Source organism: Kogia breviceps, chromosome 4 (assembly GCF_026419965.1).
Source record: "Kogia breviceps isolate mKogBre1 chromosome 4, mKogBre1 haplotype 1, whole genome shotgun sequence".
NCBI lineage: Eukaryota > Metazoa > Chordata > Mammalia > Artiodactyla > Physeteridae > Kogia > Kogia breviceps.
This window is the reverse complement of record NC_081313.1, coordinates 37329262-37344625: the sequence shown is the minus strand read 5'-3', so window position 1 is coordinate 37344625 and position 15364 is coordinate 37329262. Positions and strand designations below refer to the sequence as shown.

The 15364-nt window shown below is 35.1% G+C and overlaps 1 protein-coding gene across 1 annotated transcript in view; it reads left to right on the top strand.

Annotated features, from left to right (window-relative positions):
- HCN1 (hyperpolarization activated cyclic nucleotide gated potassium channel 1) overlaps positions 1-15364 on the top strand; it is a 382344-nt gene that overhangs the window by 50627 nt on the left and 316353 nt on the right. The window contains exon 2 of the mRNA XM_059060576.2: positions 4568-4991. Coding sequence (XP_058916559.1) covers positions 4568-4991 — 424 coding nt within the window. The remainder of the gene's footprint in view (positions 1-4567; positions 4992-15364) is intronic.

Sequence of the window (15364 nt, the reverse complement as noted above, 5' to 3'; positions counted from 1 at the left end):
GTAGAAATGTTTGACATCAGATTATTTCAACTAGAGCGGATGTCATAAGGGGGCAGGGGAACCTGAAAGAGTGGGAAAGTCTTGTTAGGACAGGAGTGTGGTCTTTATTCACCACAAGCCTGAGAGAGATCCAAGTGGGTAAAAGGAAAGGAGCATGACTGAATTCTGAATTCTTCACAGTTAAGATCATGGACTAATCTTTGCAATGCCACTTTTTCTCTTCTAAAAACTTATGGGAGACATGAATTCTTAACATAAAAATAATTAGTCTGTGAAAATTATTTATTAGTAATTAAAGTGACCATAGTTTTAGTGATTTATTAATTATGACTGAAATACCATTTTATTTTGTATATTCTATCTACTCTTAGTATAAAGTAAAAATGATTACCTAAGTTATTATTCTACTGTAATTGTCAAGACTTGGCTTTGCAGTGAGTGTTGGTTTTACAGACAAAGTTGACTTTCTATATTACAGGTTCTATATGCTTTGCACACATCATTGTATGCAGTCCTCCTGGAAGAGAAACTCTGAGAGTAGTAGGAGAAAATTGAAATTCACAGCAGTTAAATACCCTGCTCCAAACCATACAGCTAGTGGAACTAGGATTTGAACCCTAGGCTGCCTTCAAAGTGCAATCAAGATCTTTGACAAATACGGCCTCTCTAGAGCAAGATGAATAAGAGGGGGTTTTTGTAACATTCAAAACCAGGTGTAAATCCAAAATTATTTAGTTTGCAGGCGGTCTGACCTCAGAACATATTTTTAATCTCTTTGTTTCCCATTTATTTTAATGTATTCTATATTATAAAAACCCTCAATGAGTAAAAAATCTAGAGTCATATAAAAGATATATTGGGAAAGTATTTACTGCATTAATGGCCTTTGACTTATTAAAAAAGGATTTCTTTAAATATCCTTATGAAGTGTATGTTTCCACTTAAAATTTAATTAATATATCTTCTTGGCACTTGCTGTCCTGGATACTGTCTACATTATGCAGAAGTTAAACAGAAGACAATATAGTTTTGAACTTCAAAGAACTTAGATCCAAGGAGGAAACAAAGGCAAATAGTAACAAAAGCAAAAGTGAAATAAGAAGCATACTGAAAATAAATGTTGCTCTGGAGGTTGTAAAAAAAAAAAAAAACAACTAAGAAATTCATTGCCAGAATGGGACTTGAAGGATAGGTAGAATGCTGATATGAAAAGGAACAGGTAAAATGGAAGTAACCATATCTCCTGTACGTGTACCTAGGTGTGCACGATGGCAAGGTAAGAGCAAGTACTCTCTTGCTTGAGCAATGAGGTACTTGCCATAAAGGGTTAAAAAAGAGATGGGGAAGGGAGGAGGAGGCTATATCAGGGAATGCCTTGATGTTTTTACTTAATTGAGAGGGTCCATGATGGTTTTGACCTGGTAAGTTACATGTTAGGTGATCGCTCTGGGACTGGCGGGTAGAATTGATCAGATTCCATAGACAGGAGACTCTGAGATATTCCAAACAAGAGCTAGCTCTGCCCAAACTAGAGAGATAACAATGGGAATGTAATGAGGGAGTGGGTAGGAAAGACGATTCTGTAATAAAATGTACAAGACATAGAAATTGAGAGTTAAGGAAAAGGGAGGGCCTGAGTAACCAAGAGAAATTTCCAGAGCAAAAAGCTAAGAGAAACTCGTGGGCAGGGAGGCATGAGAGTCTCATGAGGTCAGTTTTCAGGAACATATTCATTGCTGTTTTTTAAAGCAACTTTTAGAGTGGGTGATAACTGTATTTTCCTTGGCTGGCTAAGGAATGAATCCATGTTAACCAAAGAAAGTGTTATATTATGCAAAGTCTATAGAATTGTGTTTATGACTGCAAAATATGGTCAATGATACTTTAAAAGGGAATTATAAGGTTTAATTGAGCTTCATATTGATACTTAGGTATCTAATGGCTTCAGTCCATAGTAAGCACCGCATAAAAAGCTATGGTGTGGCAAACATTATTGCTAAAATAGAGTGGATGGAACCTTATCCTTTTCATTTCTGTTGACTAAGAAGGATAGAGTATGAGTTTTCTTAAAAATAGCTTTTATCTTAGTAACAGAAATACAAGCTTGTATGTAAAAGTGAGTATTTTTCAAAGGGCTCCTGACTACTTTCCCCAAATTGGATTTCTTTTGGTAAGCAAGGAAAGGTAGATGAATACTAAGTATGCTACCAGCATCATGTGCCACAGCTTGTTCTATGCTAGGAGCTGTGATTTGCATATAGTGTGCTTTAAAAAAAATAATCTGTAAAACCCTGCACATTTGGTTCTATAATACTCTTTATTTTACAAATGAAAAAATTTAGGATTAGAGAATTTAAGTAATTTGTCTCTAAATTAAGCAACTGTTGAGAATTTCTGGTTGAAGACAGCTGCAATGGGAATGATAAAGGACAAATAGATGAATACAACTTACATCTCCATGTTAGAACCAAAAAGCCTCGGTAATTGATTGAATAATGAGATTAAGTAGATTTCAGGCCAGGGGTTATCTAGGATGGTTCCAAGGTTTCTGGCTTGCAAATCAGGTAGAGTGTTGTTCCATTCCCTGATACAGGGAATATCTGGGGGATGTCTGTGGGAGGGAAAGTGATGAGATTGAGCTTGGGCATGCTGTTTGACATGAGTGTGAGATACGCAAGGGGACAGATTTAATAGACTGCTGATGATAAGGATTAGGAGGCTTAGAATACAGGAATGGACTGGAGATAATGCTTTTGTAGTCATCAGTTATGAATTAATCATTAAAGACATGGATGAGTGTATAATATTGCCCAAAGAGCATATGTAGAATAGAAGATAAAAGGGCTATGTGTAACACCCAAGGGAACAGCAGCCTTTCAGGGGAAAGCAGAGAAGAGAGCAGAGAAGAGACTGATAAGAGTGTCCAGTAAGGTGAAAATCCTCAGGGCATACACAATTTCATTTTAGAGTTCAGTGATGTCACTTTTTTGCGAAACAGCTATTACAATATTGCATCTGCCCTACATCTCTCCTCTGTCCTTAGTGTATTAAATGGCACATTTCGCATTTCTATTAGGAGAGGAGAAAAAAAAGAGAAAAAATTTCATTGAAATTGCCAGGGCATGATGTATGGTTGACATGGGTATTTGTATACTTGTCCATAACTCTTTGGGTAAGTTTTGATAGAAAGACTGGTGAAATCTTCAAAATGACAAACATTTATCTTTTATATAATCCTGGGGTGGGGGGTAGAAAAAAGGGCAGAGTGGGACTGTTATAGTTCTTTCTTATACTACTACTTTTAACCCAGGAGTCACTCATAATTAGGAATGATAATAACTTTGAAAGGTTCATGCAAATGTATACTTTACCAAAATGTAGCCCAAATAGTCTAAGTAGGAGAATTAATGTAAAATAATATCTTGGTTAACAGAAATCTCATGAAAGTTTATACCATTTTTGTAACACAACTGCCAAGAGAGTATACCTTTGACTAGAATGAAGTAGCTCATGTTTCCAGAGACTATTTTATGACTATAAAGTTGTATTAGTTGATTTGTTTATTTTTATAAGTATATACTGTAACAAGTATAGTCTATTACCTAGTCTAACTACAGTGTCAATAGACTTTGAAAGAGACCAAATGAGAATAATACAAGAATTTCTGATGAATTTATTCTATATTAATAAATAGTAACCTTATATTAATGCTATATTAACCTGGAATAAATTTCCTAATTTTAATATAAGGTGGGATAAGAGTGTTTCAAAAGGTAGTTAGTAATCATAGCTATGTTGAAAATTAAATCAGAAATTTTAAGGGAAGTATTGTTTGGAAAAATAGTGGCAATATATTTAAAGTAGTTGTTCAATGAAGCAGTGACAAAAGTGCAAATTTTAGCTAGATTCTAGTTTCAAACCTAAATTCAGTTCAAGTATTTTCAGCCTCAGAACAAAATTAGTTTTCTCATTTCAAATTAAGAAGAATAAAGCATAAATATTTGGAGTGCTGTGAAGCTATGGCGGTTCTAGAATTTATGGTTGACCAAATCTGTAGTTCTAGAGATAAATCTGCAGTACCAATATTTTTCATGTGCCCTATTTATTACTGTTTATCTAATCTATGATTGGTAATTTTACATATAAAGTACTTCAGAACACCTCCAAAGAGTCTTCTCAAAGGTAGCTTTTATAAAGATAGATCTTCTGGATCTTCTCCCTTGTTTTCTCATCCATATTGTATGTTAACTATAGGGGAGTTTATTTTTGCTTCTTTATCAGATAAATGGGGGTGTAGGTGTTCATGAATTTATTTCTATAACATTTTATAGAAAGTAATTTTTAGAATTGTATACTCACAATGCTTTGCTTTAGGAATATATTAATTTTACTTAGATTTAACTTTATGGCCACTCTAGGAGCTATTTTATTTATCAAACTGACATTTTGTTCTTCTACTCATTTGTTTAACCATAAGTCAGTAATAATTTTTATGGTGGTGGGGGGCAGGGAGAACAGGCTGGTCATTATCTACATCTTAAAATCTGATTTTTTTTATTTATTGTAGGTTTTATTGGGATTTAATAATGCTTATAATGATGGTTGGAAATCTGGTCATCATACCAGTTGGAATCACATTCTTTACAGAACAGACAACAACACCATGGATTATTTTCAATGTGGCTTCAGATACAGTTTTCCTTTTGGACTTGATCATGAATTTCAGGACTGGGACTGTCAATGAAGATAGTTCTGAAATCATCCTGGACCCTAAAGTGATCAAGATGAATTATTTAAAAAGCTGGTTTGTGGTTGACTTCATCTCATCAATCCCAGTGGATTATATCTTTCTCATTGTAGAAAAAGGAATGGATTCAGAAGTTTACAAGACAGCCAGGGCACTTCGCATTGTGAGGTTTACAAAAATTCTCAGTCTCTTGCGTTTATTACGACTTTCAAGGTTAATTAGATACATACATCAGTGGGAAGAGGTAAGACTTTTTTTTTTACATTTTTAAAGCTACTATATCATGCGATTTTAAACTATAACTGTTCCAAAATGAACAACTGTGCTATGTATAATGAGTTTTATGAAATTCAAAACGAAAAATTTCATTTTTTTTTTTTTTTGGTATGTAAGTGGTATATTTGTATCCTCAAAAGATATGGTCGAATACTGGATTTGAGTGAAGTGAAAACATTAGTGATTGTAAAACAATTGTCTTGTGCCAATTCAGTCTTTCTTTTTTTAACGTCTTTATTGGAGTATAATTGCTTTACAATGGTGTGTTAGTTTCTGCTATATAACAAAGTGAATCAGCTATATGTATACATATATCCCCATAACCCCTCCCTCTTGCATCTCCCTCCCACCCTCCCTATCCCACCCCTCTAGGTGGTCACAAAGCACCCAGCTGATCTCCCTGTGCTATGGCTGCTTCCCACTAGTTATCTATTTTATATTTGGTAGTGTATATATGTCAATGCCACTCTCTCACTTTGTCCCAGCTTACCCTTCCCCCTCCCCGTGTCAAGTCCATTCTCTACGTCTGCGTCTGCGTCTTTATTCCTGTCCTGCCCCTAGGTTCGTCAGAACCATTTTTTTTTTTTCTTTTAGATTCCATACTAGTCTTTTTTTAAAGCAAATCTACTTTAATCAACAAATTTTTATCTTAACCAGTGCAGCCCCTCTTCCACCATGGGAGATTGTTTTTATTTAATATCTAATATTAGTTTGCTTTATCTAACACATCAAGTACCATCTCTGACAAAGCTGTAGGGTCTGATTGCTAACCTAGTTTGTATCATTAGCTCTGTGAAATAATGTGGAATATGTTTCCTCTAATATTGAAATTTCAGAGAATTTGTGTTTGAAGAAAACAGATTTTTTTTTAGTATTTCCAAGTTGTATATGTAAAGACTGAATTTAGTATAATAATTTTGCTCATTGTTATTCTTTGCCTATAATTATTTATTATAGGTTCTCTGTACTAGTTCATTTCATAATACTGAAAAACAGCATACCCTGGAGGGAAATTATTACATGAAAAACACAAATACTACAGTGAATAAATACAGTGAATCTGGCCAATATTTTGCTGAATAGGGCATCTGTTGTTCTTAGGCAATTGGTGGGACCTGAAAGGGCTCAGCCAACTGGAGTTTCCAAAGATCTGAGTTAAATGTACCATCACCAAGCAAAGGAGGTTATGTCCCTAATTTCAGAGTCTGCATATTAACTTTTTGATTTTCTTTTCCTTCTAAATGTATCCTAAAAAAATTAATTATAACTTGAACTTTATTGTCTGCATAAAAATGAGGGTCAAAGAGCCCTCCAGAGTGCCTAAACCTGCACTAAAGAAAACAGTACATTGGCTAGGAATTAATCGTCACTTTACTAGCTACAGAAATGATTTTTAGGATCAATTATATTTTGGAATTTAGGTTTAAACAAGTTATAAAATGGAGCTTCGGTGAACATTAGCTCTGCTTTCTGTGAGACTGTAACAATGTTTTGTGTGTGCTTGTTGATGACATTTTGGTTCCTAGGATTTCAGGAAATGACATACAATAATAAGACACTGCTAAAAAGACATAAAAATGGATCATTCTTAAAATATGGATACAGATTATATTTAAAATCAGATGAAGCACATGTGAGAAATTGAATTCATCTTATAATGTGTCTCTATATAGCACATTCCATCTAACATGTAAAAAATATTTGGTTTTCAAACATTATTATGCTAATGTTAATATCAAAACAAGGTGATTATTGATAAAAATAGCTACTATTTATTGATGGCTTATTATATGTCAAGTAATATGTTTGATTCTTTACATGGATTGAATAGTTCATTGAATCAATAGTTCATTGAATCTTCCTAATAACTGGTAACTTGCCCAGATTCACAGGGTTAGTAATAGGTGGAGCTGGGATTCTGACCTTGGCAACCTGACCTTGACAACCTGACCTGACCTTGGCAAAGCTCTTAACCACATAACCATATAGCTTCTCACCATAACATATGTATTCTTTTAATGAGAAATACCTTAATATTACACCATTTTATATATATAATCAAAAATTGTAGGAAACTTTTCTTAACTAAACTTTGTGGTCCAAGCAACATAAAATCTGAATATCTGCCTCTTAAAACATGGTCACAAAAAATATTGTAATGAGTAGCCTGTGAGAAGAAAAGTCACTGATATAAATGCTCAGTCAATTGAAAAGACAGTGGGCAATGCAACTATTTTCAGTGTCTTGTAGTTTGAACCCAGTTACCCTAGAGCATGGCAGAAGGCTGAACAGATGGCACTCTACCAGATAAAATGGTGGCAGGCTATACAGTCCTAGAAGAGCACACTCCTTAATACTGTTGTCCTCTAGTTCCTGGCAGCGGTCACAGACACCTAGGTCTGTGTAACTTGATGGTGTTTCAAAGATGCCAGGATATAATTCAGGAGCATCAGCTCACTGCCATCATTACTGTAAAATGCAATTTAATATGTACTTACAGACATTCGGTAACCAAACCCATTCAGGCTAGAGTTGTGAGTTGGCAAGATCTTTCTTATAAATAAATGACCTTGATAATAAATGAATCAAAAGCTCACTCCATGAAGAATGTTTTCTTGATGATATGATATCCCCATATAATATCACATATATCATGGATATTTAATGTCTGTTAGTAACACTGCTAAGCAGAGAAAAAATACAGTAGTAATTAACCCCAAATTTAATGTGGATTCATTGTTTCATCACCTACGTGATTGAAACCAAAGTCACCAAGAAACTTGAATGGTTCCAAATTGGTAAAGCTCTACCTGAGTTTTCTAAATGCCACCAGGCTGTGTTTACAAGTAGAAACACAACAAATAATCAGGTTGCTCTATGAGCATTTGGAATAAGAGTACAGAGGAAGATGTGGGTTCACCCACATGTCTTTGAGTTCTGAGTGTTTTAGTACCAAGCTGGCTAATGCTAAATTCAGCAAATTTGGGGAAGTAATGTGTGAAGTCTGGGAACTGCCACTGTTTTAAATGAATCATTCCCAAGGAAAGTGGCTGCCTTCGATAGGAAACTGCTTCCATCTTCAATGAGACATTTTTTTTTCCGATCTGAATTAGTTCAACTGATAAACAACAGGAAGTGCCAAAGCCAGATATATTAGAGAAATATTGTGAATGAAATACAGAAACTTTAAAATTTAGCCCTTATGTTACTATCCTTGCTAAAGTTGAATATAGTGGCTAATATAGAAGGAAAGAACTGATTTGGCCAATTGATTTATGAAACACATGGTGTTAAGAAGTCAGGGGGAAGTTGTTTTCATGAGGCAATGATAAGATCAATGGCTTTAGGATGCAAAATTTGAGCTCTCTGACACTGTACTGAAACTTTACATGTATGACCAGGTGAGGTGAAAATCTGTGGCAATTGTTTAGATAAATCAGGTCAAAAAATTCCTTTTCCTGTAATCGCCCGAAAACAGAGGTGAATCTCTCCCACTCTTGTATTTTAGCTTAAAAAAATCATTCCCTTAATTCAACGTTGTTGTTATTGTTGTATTTCAAGTGAAGTCAGTGACCCGGGCCAGAGTGCTCTTTTGTAACCTATCACAGAGAACCTGTTCTCTGTGATCCTCCTAAAAGAGACATATGGTGAGGAAATCCTCAGAAATTAAATGGAATATTATTTACAATTTTTGACAATCACCAGCCACTGAAGAGATAAAGGGTAGATTAAGAGCTTAGTAAATAGGAGATTATTTAAAGGTGAAGAGTTCCAGGAATCTTGAATGCTATAGCTGCTGATCCCTGTCATTTTATCAAAGGCAGATGATCCTTGAAATTATTCAAGATTTTGGAAATAGTAATTGAAAAGAGAAATATTACTCTGTAATGGTTATCTATTTGTAGGATTCAATGTCACAGAAAGTGGAAATTCTTCATGGGCAGTGTTAAAAATGGATGGCAAACACATGAAGCTTCTATAATAACTATGGCTTTGGACTACATACCTATAATATTTTATTTTTCATTCTTCATTTACTATCCCCTCAACTTTCTTTGTGTAGATTTTAGACTTATCACAAATAACTTGCTTATTTTGAGGCAAGGAAGAGGGCTGTGCTTCTGATCTTCAAATATGTCTATAGCAATTTCAGATGAATAATGTGTCTGGAACATTGCAATGCCCTTCTAGCAATCAGTATTAGATTTTTATGTTGGCTTACAGGCAGATTTATGTACAATTATGTTTAACAGCAGAACATTAATAAGGAAATTTATTCTACAGGGAGCTAATACAGACTGCAGTTTCTGTCTTTGGTTAATTTTAGCATTCTAATTGGTTTAGATTAGAAACTAACTCTTGCTATAAATTGCAATACATATTATAACTACTTCCATTTTGTAGAAAACACATAGAATTCTAAGACTTGCCATAAGCAAACACCAGTGTTTTCCTAAACCTGCCCTCTGCTAGAACTTAGGGAGGTTCCCTGTTGCCTATCACATCAAATCTATGTTTCTTTGCTGTGCCTTCAAGGCTCTCCAGCAAACCATTCCTCTGTCTCACCATTGTCACTTCATATTTGCACCCAACAGCTATTTTCTGTTTGTTTTTTAGTTTCATAATGCTTCTGGCAGAGAATGATTTTTTTTTCTGCTTCTGGTAATTTTGCATGTGCCACACCTCAGATTTGGAAAGCCCTTCTTTTTCTATTATTCATTTAAAATTTATGCTCAAACTCATCTCCAGAAAATATTCTGCATTGATGGACTGCGTTATAATGGTCAATTCTTTTACTTTGAACAATTCTACTGTCTCTGTGTGCATTTGTTCATGGCCATACCTGGGTTGTGAATACTTACTTATATATGCATTTCCTTTTCTTTTTCTGGGCATAAATGTCTGTAGGGAAGAGTCAGGGTCAACTTTTTGCACTTGAATCTCCTTGTACACTAGTTTAGAGTTCTAAACACAATCGGCTCTCTGAGCATACCTATCTGCTTACTACATGGCAATGCTCCATGTTCTAAATCCATTAAATAATTGCAAAGGTATATTCATTCTTCACTCCCAAGCATTTACTGAATAGCTTCTATATGCAGATGCTAAACATGAGAATACGAAGCATATCTCAGCTTTGCAGGAAAAACAGACATGTGAACAAATAATCACAGATGGTGCAGTAAGTGATGGCATAAAAGAGGGAGTGAACAACACAGCTTGTTTTGCAGGAGAAGAAAGCCTCAGAGATACTGGAACTGAGTTTTGAAGCTGGAGTCTGGATTACTAAGGTGAATAAAAGGGGGCAGAGGAGTACAGTCAGTAAGACATGAAGCATAAGCAGCCTAGCACAGTTCTGCATCTCTAGAACCTAGGTTGCAAAGGCAGTGAGTTTGGAGGTATAGACAAGAAGTTGTGCTAATGATGGACTCACTCAGTAAGGTGTCATTGAGGCATATTAGTTGAGGGATTTGCATTTTAGAATACTGCAGTCAACAGGATTGGAGACAACTGAGGATGGAACTAATAATATCAGTAAAGAGAGAGATTCATCACACATTTGCATTTTTTATATATAGCTAGCGTCAGGCAGGATACTTTTTAGATATCTAAAGGGAGGTTTATCTTTGTCAAGTATTCTTGCCACTGAAATACTTGTATCAAATAATAAAATATGATAAGGCCTTATATGAAGTATTTTTTGTGATGTTATAAAATTTAAATATTAATTATATTTGATATAATTAATAATCATTAATAGAATAATATATTAACAATGTGTTAATATAATTATATTATATTATTGATACAATTATATTTGAGTTTTGTATTTCACACCACCAGAAATGTGATGGTGTAAAATGGATCCTGTGCTGGAAATGAGCACTTATGGATGTTTATTCAAATTGTGCCTTTTATTTTCTATTTAATCTAGGGAAAAACGCTTAAAGCGACTTTTTTATGCCTACAACCTTAATAGAACAGTTGTGAAGTTCAAAGGAAATTAGATATATGGAAATCATTTGAAGTATTCAAGTTGATGTATGCCTATAATATTTATACATATGAGTATTCACGATGTCATCTTTCTCAGATTAGCACATTGACTAACAAAAACATTATTATGTGTGTGTGAGTTGCATAGTATTTTTTTCAGGCAAATATTGATTCTGCTAAAGACCACTAGGTGTCCTCTATTGGTTGTATTACTTTAGAGTTCTATATTCTGAAATACCAAAACTGTCTTCTTTGAAATTATTCATTTATACTCTCTTAGAATCACCTAATTGCTTGGCTATCTATGTCTAGATAAAATAGACGACAATGAATATTCATATATGTAAAGACTTTCTCTTTATCTATAATTTATCCTCAGGTTAAAGAAAGAGTTTAAGTTCATTCTCTAAAAAATCATTTTTATTCCTAGAGAATTGTTTTCAATATTATGCTGTGTGTTTTTTTAAGATGGTATTTTAACAGACACCCTGAAGTTCTAACGTTCCGTGTAATGAGTTCTATTTGGATAGGCAGTATTATTAAGTCAAGACAATTAAAAAGAGATTGACAAAGTATGTGTGGGTGGATGTGTGTGTGCGTGTGTGTTAAGGGTGAGATATATAATTTTATGAATGCTTTTTAGTTAGTGCCTTACAGCAGATCTATATAATCCTGATGCTTTTGACATGGAGATGTCAGTTTAACGCTAAAATATAAGATCAAATTTGAAATGTCCAGGACTCTATTTTAATATTAAAACATTAGAATTTCTTAATGCCCCATCATTGCCCAATCTATGTTCCTGTTTTGCATGTGTTTATATGCCTCCTTGGCTATATGTTGATAACTAGACTCATATCCCAAATTTCCAAACTATGTACCCTTATGCCTCAAAATCTACATGACATTTCTATAAAGATATCTTGTGAGTTCCTCAAGCTCAGTATGTTCATTTCCCCTTCAAGTCTCCTCCTTCTCTCTTGTTTCCTGTTGCTCAATTCAGAAATCTAAGAGGTATCCTTGACTTCTCCTCTTTCATTCTCCATAACTAACAGTAACCAATTTCTACTGGTTCTACTTCTTGGAATGTGGTTTGAATTCTAATATTCCTTCACTCAGTCCTCTCTATCACTCTCCTAGTCCAAGCCAACATCAGTCATTTCTCATTTGCATTTTTATAGTAGAGTCATTACTAGGTTTAAAAATTCTCCCTTGCTTATCTTCCTAGGGCCTCAGAAGTGACATTTTTTTTTTTTTTTTTTTTTGGTTTTTGTGGTACGTGGGCCTCTCACTGCTGTGGCCTCTCCCGTTGCGGAGCACAGGCTCCGGACGCACAGGCTCAGCGGCCACGGCTCACGGGCCCAGCCGCTCCGCGGCATGCGGGATCCTCCCGGACCGGGGCACGAACCCGCGTCCCCCGCATCGGCAGGCGGACTCTCAACCACTGCGCCACCAGGGAAGCCCAGAAGTGACATTTTTGAAGAGCAAATATTACCATATCATTTACCTGCTGAAAATATTTCTATGGTGTTGCAGTATCATAAGGACAAATTCCAAAATTCAAGGTCCTTTGAAATCTGATTCTTTTCCCATGTCAGCCTGGAAAACTGCTTGCTCATTATTATTTTAATAAATGTATTTATTTTTGGCTGCATTGGGTCTTTGTTGCTGCACACGGGCTTTCTCTAGTTGTGGTGAGCGGGGGCTACTCCTCATTGTGGTGTGTGGGTTTCTCATTGTGGTGGCTTCTCCTGTTGCAGAGCACGGGCTCTAGGTGCACGGGCTTCATTAGTTGTGGTACGGAGACTCAGTAGTTGTGGCACACAGGCTTAGTTGCTTCTCGGCATGTGGGACCTTCCAGGACCAGGGATCGAACCCACGTCCCCTGCATTGGCAGGCGGATTCTTAACCATCATACCACCAGGGAAGTCCCTTGCTCATTAATTTTTAACTAGTCTGAACCTCTTTATGTTTGTCACATATACTGTTTTAAGGCCTTTACAAGTGTTGTTCACTTTTCCTAGAACTCTGTTCCTTTGGCCAACTCCAGTTCATCCATCACATTTTGTTGCTATGACTTTGACTTTAACTTAAGATACCCTGGGGTGGAATTAACGAATCTTTCAGGTAATGTTAGTTCCAACTGTAATATGCTGAAATAGCCTCACATGCTTTTGCTTTGTAACATTCATCACTTTTGTAATTTTCTTAAACTCTGCCTTCCCAACTATATATTAAGCTCCAGAAGGGCAGAAACCATAGATTTCCTGTATCTTCAGCTGCTAGCATAGTGTCTGGAAAATAATGGGGTTCAAGAATACTTGCTAAATGAGTTAAATTATGCCCTCAAGGGAATTTCAATTCAGCAGATATGTAAACAATCAAACATGTAAGAAAAACAGTAGAGTGTCTTAAATCCAATATTAGAGGCATTTATAGTATAGAAAAAAACAAAAGAGAGAAATGTACTATGAGAGTGTGGTAGAGGGTAGAGGAGAGGCTCTAAATAAGGCATCCTAATAAATGTGGCCACTTTGAAAACCAGGCTTAAAGTATATATCCTTCCAAGTGGGTAAGCCTGGGAAATATTCTAAGAGAACTGAGAAATCGTGGATGAATTCAATCTAGCTCATCATTTATAGATGGGGATGATAGTGATTTTCTGCCCAGTCTCAGAATGGCTTTGAGGCTCAAATGAGACGTAATTGTTGAGCATACTTAGAAACTATAAAGTTTATAGAAATGTGCATTATTGTTATCATAAAAGTCTCCACTAGTTTAAAATCTGTAAAATCTCAACAGACAGTTCAACTCTTGGCCCTTTCGTGTGCTTACTGCCTTTCTAAATATTGGAAGCATTATAAATACTATTATGCATTATTTCTGTCCAAAATATACCAAGTAAAGATTTGAAGCAGTAAATGAGTCCGACTAATTTAGGACAAAGTGCATTCAGCCTTTCATTTCTCCAGAATTTCTGGAGAAATGTATCAGTTTTTCATTTCATTGTTCATGCAGACATAACATGTATTATGTGTGCTGCTATTTTAGACTCATCCGTGTGCTATTAGAGTGCAAACTGGAAATGCCATTGGTTCCTGAGTACTGGACCCCAAATTTGTAATGTGATTCTGTTTTAAACTTGAATTCTAGTTCAACTGCCAGAGTGTTTCATAAAAACACTTTATACTGTGTTACTTTAATTATCTGGGTAATCCTCTCAACTGAAAAAGTCACTGTTTTTAGTCTTGTATACATACTGTGATGCACCTGTCTACAAAAACGAGGTGTGAAGAGACATGACTTAAATTGGAAAATGATACAGTGGCACCCAAGAATATTTTGTTGTTACAAACAATGAGGTGAAATTTAACTCATCTCTGAAGGAAATGTTGAATATCTAATCACAGAAGGAAAATATGTGCTTTTTTATTGTCAGTTTCTAACAAGTCAGTCTTTCACTTTAGTCAGATACAATGTCAGAAGTGGTTTTATTAATTTGAAATATTTTGGAAAACAGAATTTTGCTTGCATTATGTCAAAAATAGTAGTTAATTTAAATTTCATTGAGCAAAGCACAGTCATTGAAATATATGAGAATTTGTCACAGAAAGTCAGTTTTATAAGACATTATTAACTGTGTTATGAAAGCTCAAGAATAAATAAAATTAGAACCCTTGAATTGCACTGAGTAATGGATGAGAGAGACCTACTTTGACTTCTCTTTCTGTCTTGCTGATGTATACACTTTAGATTTTTGTATTAGAGAAGTCGTGTTTTAGTGTGAAAGGGAAATACATTTGGTTGGTTATGTAATTCTGGTGGCTATTTTGAATTACGTCTACCATTTAGGCCATTTTTTTAAAAAGAGAGGCAAAATCTTTTTCTTATTATGTCTTAAAGTGAAAGTAGACATTGAGCAAGGATTCTGGAAACTAGTCCCACAGTTTCATGTAATTTAAAGCAGTTGTGAAGGAAGAGAATAGTAGCTATTTTGAGATAATCTTATTTGTCAGGAGTGGTGGAATCAAAATGGTTTTCCATTACGGTTGGTCATCAGTGGGAATATTCGCAATAATATGCTGATTATTTCAATGTGCTGCTTTTTTCACTGTTACTGATGTGGAGAAATGAGCTGGGTGAACATATGAAATAAAGGAAATTCAGCTGAATTGAAATGAAAGTCAGGAGTACCTTGCACAAGTCATTTCTAGACACTTCTCTCATTTAAAAAATGTGGATGATAGCTTCTACTTGGCTCATATAGTTGTTTTAATAATAAAAAAGAAAATTCATATGAAAGTGCTTTGTAAACTTTAAATTGAAAGTCTAAAGAACATAGTA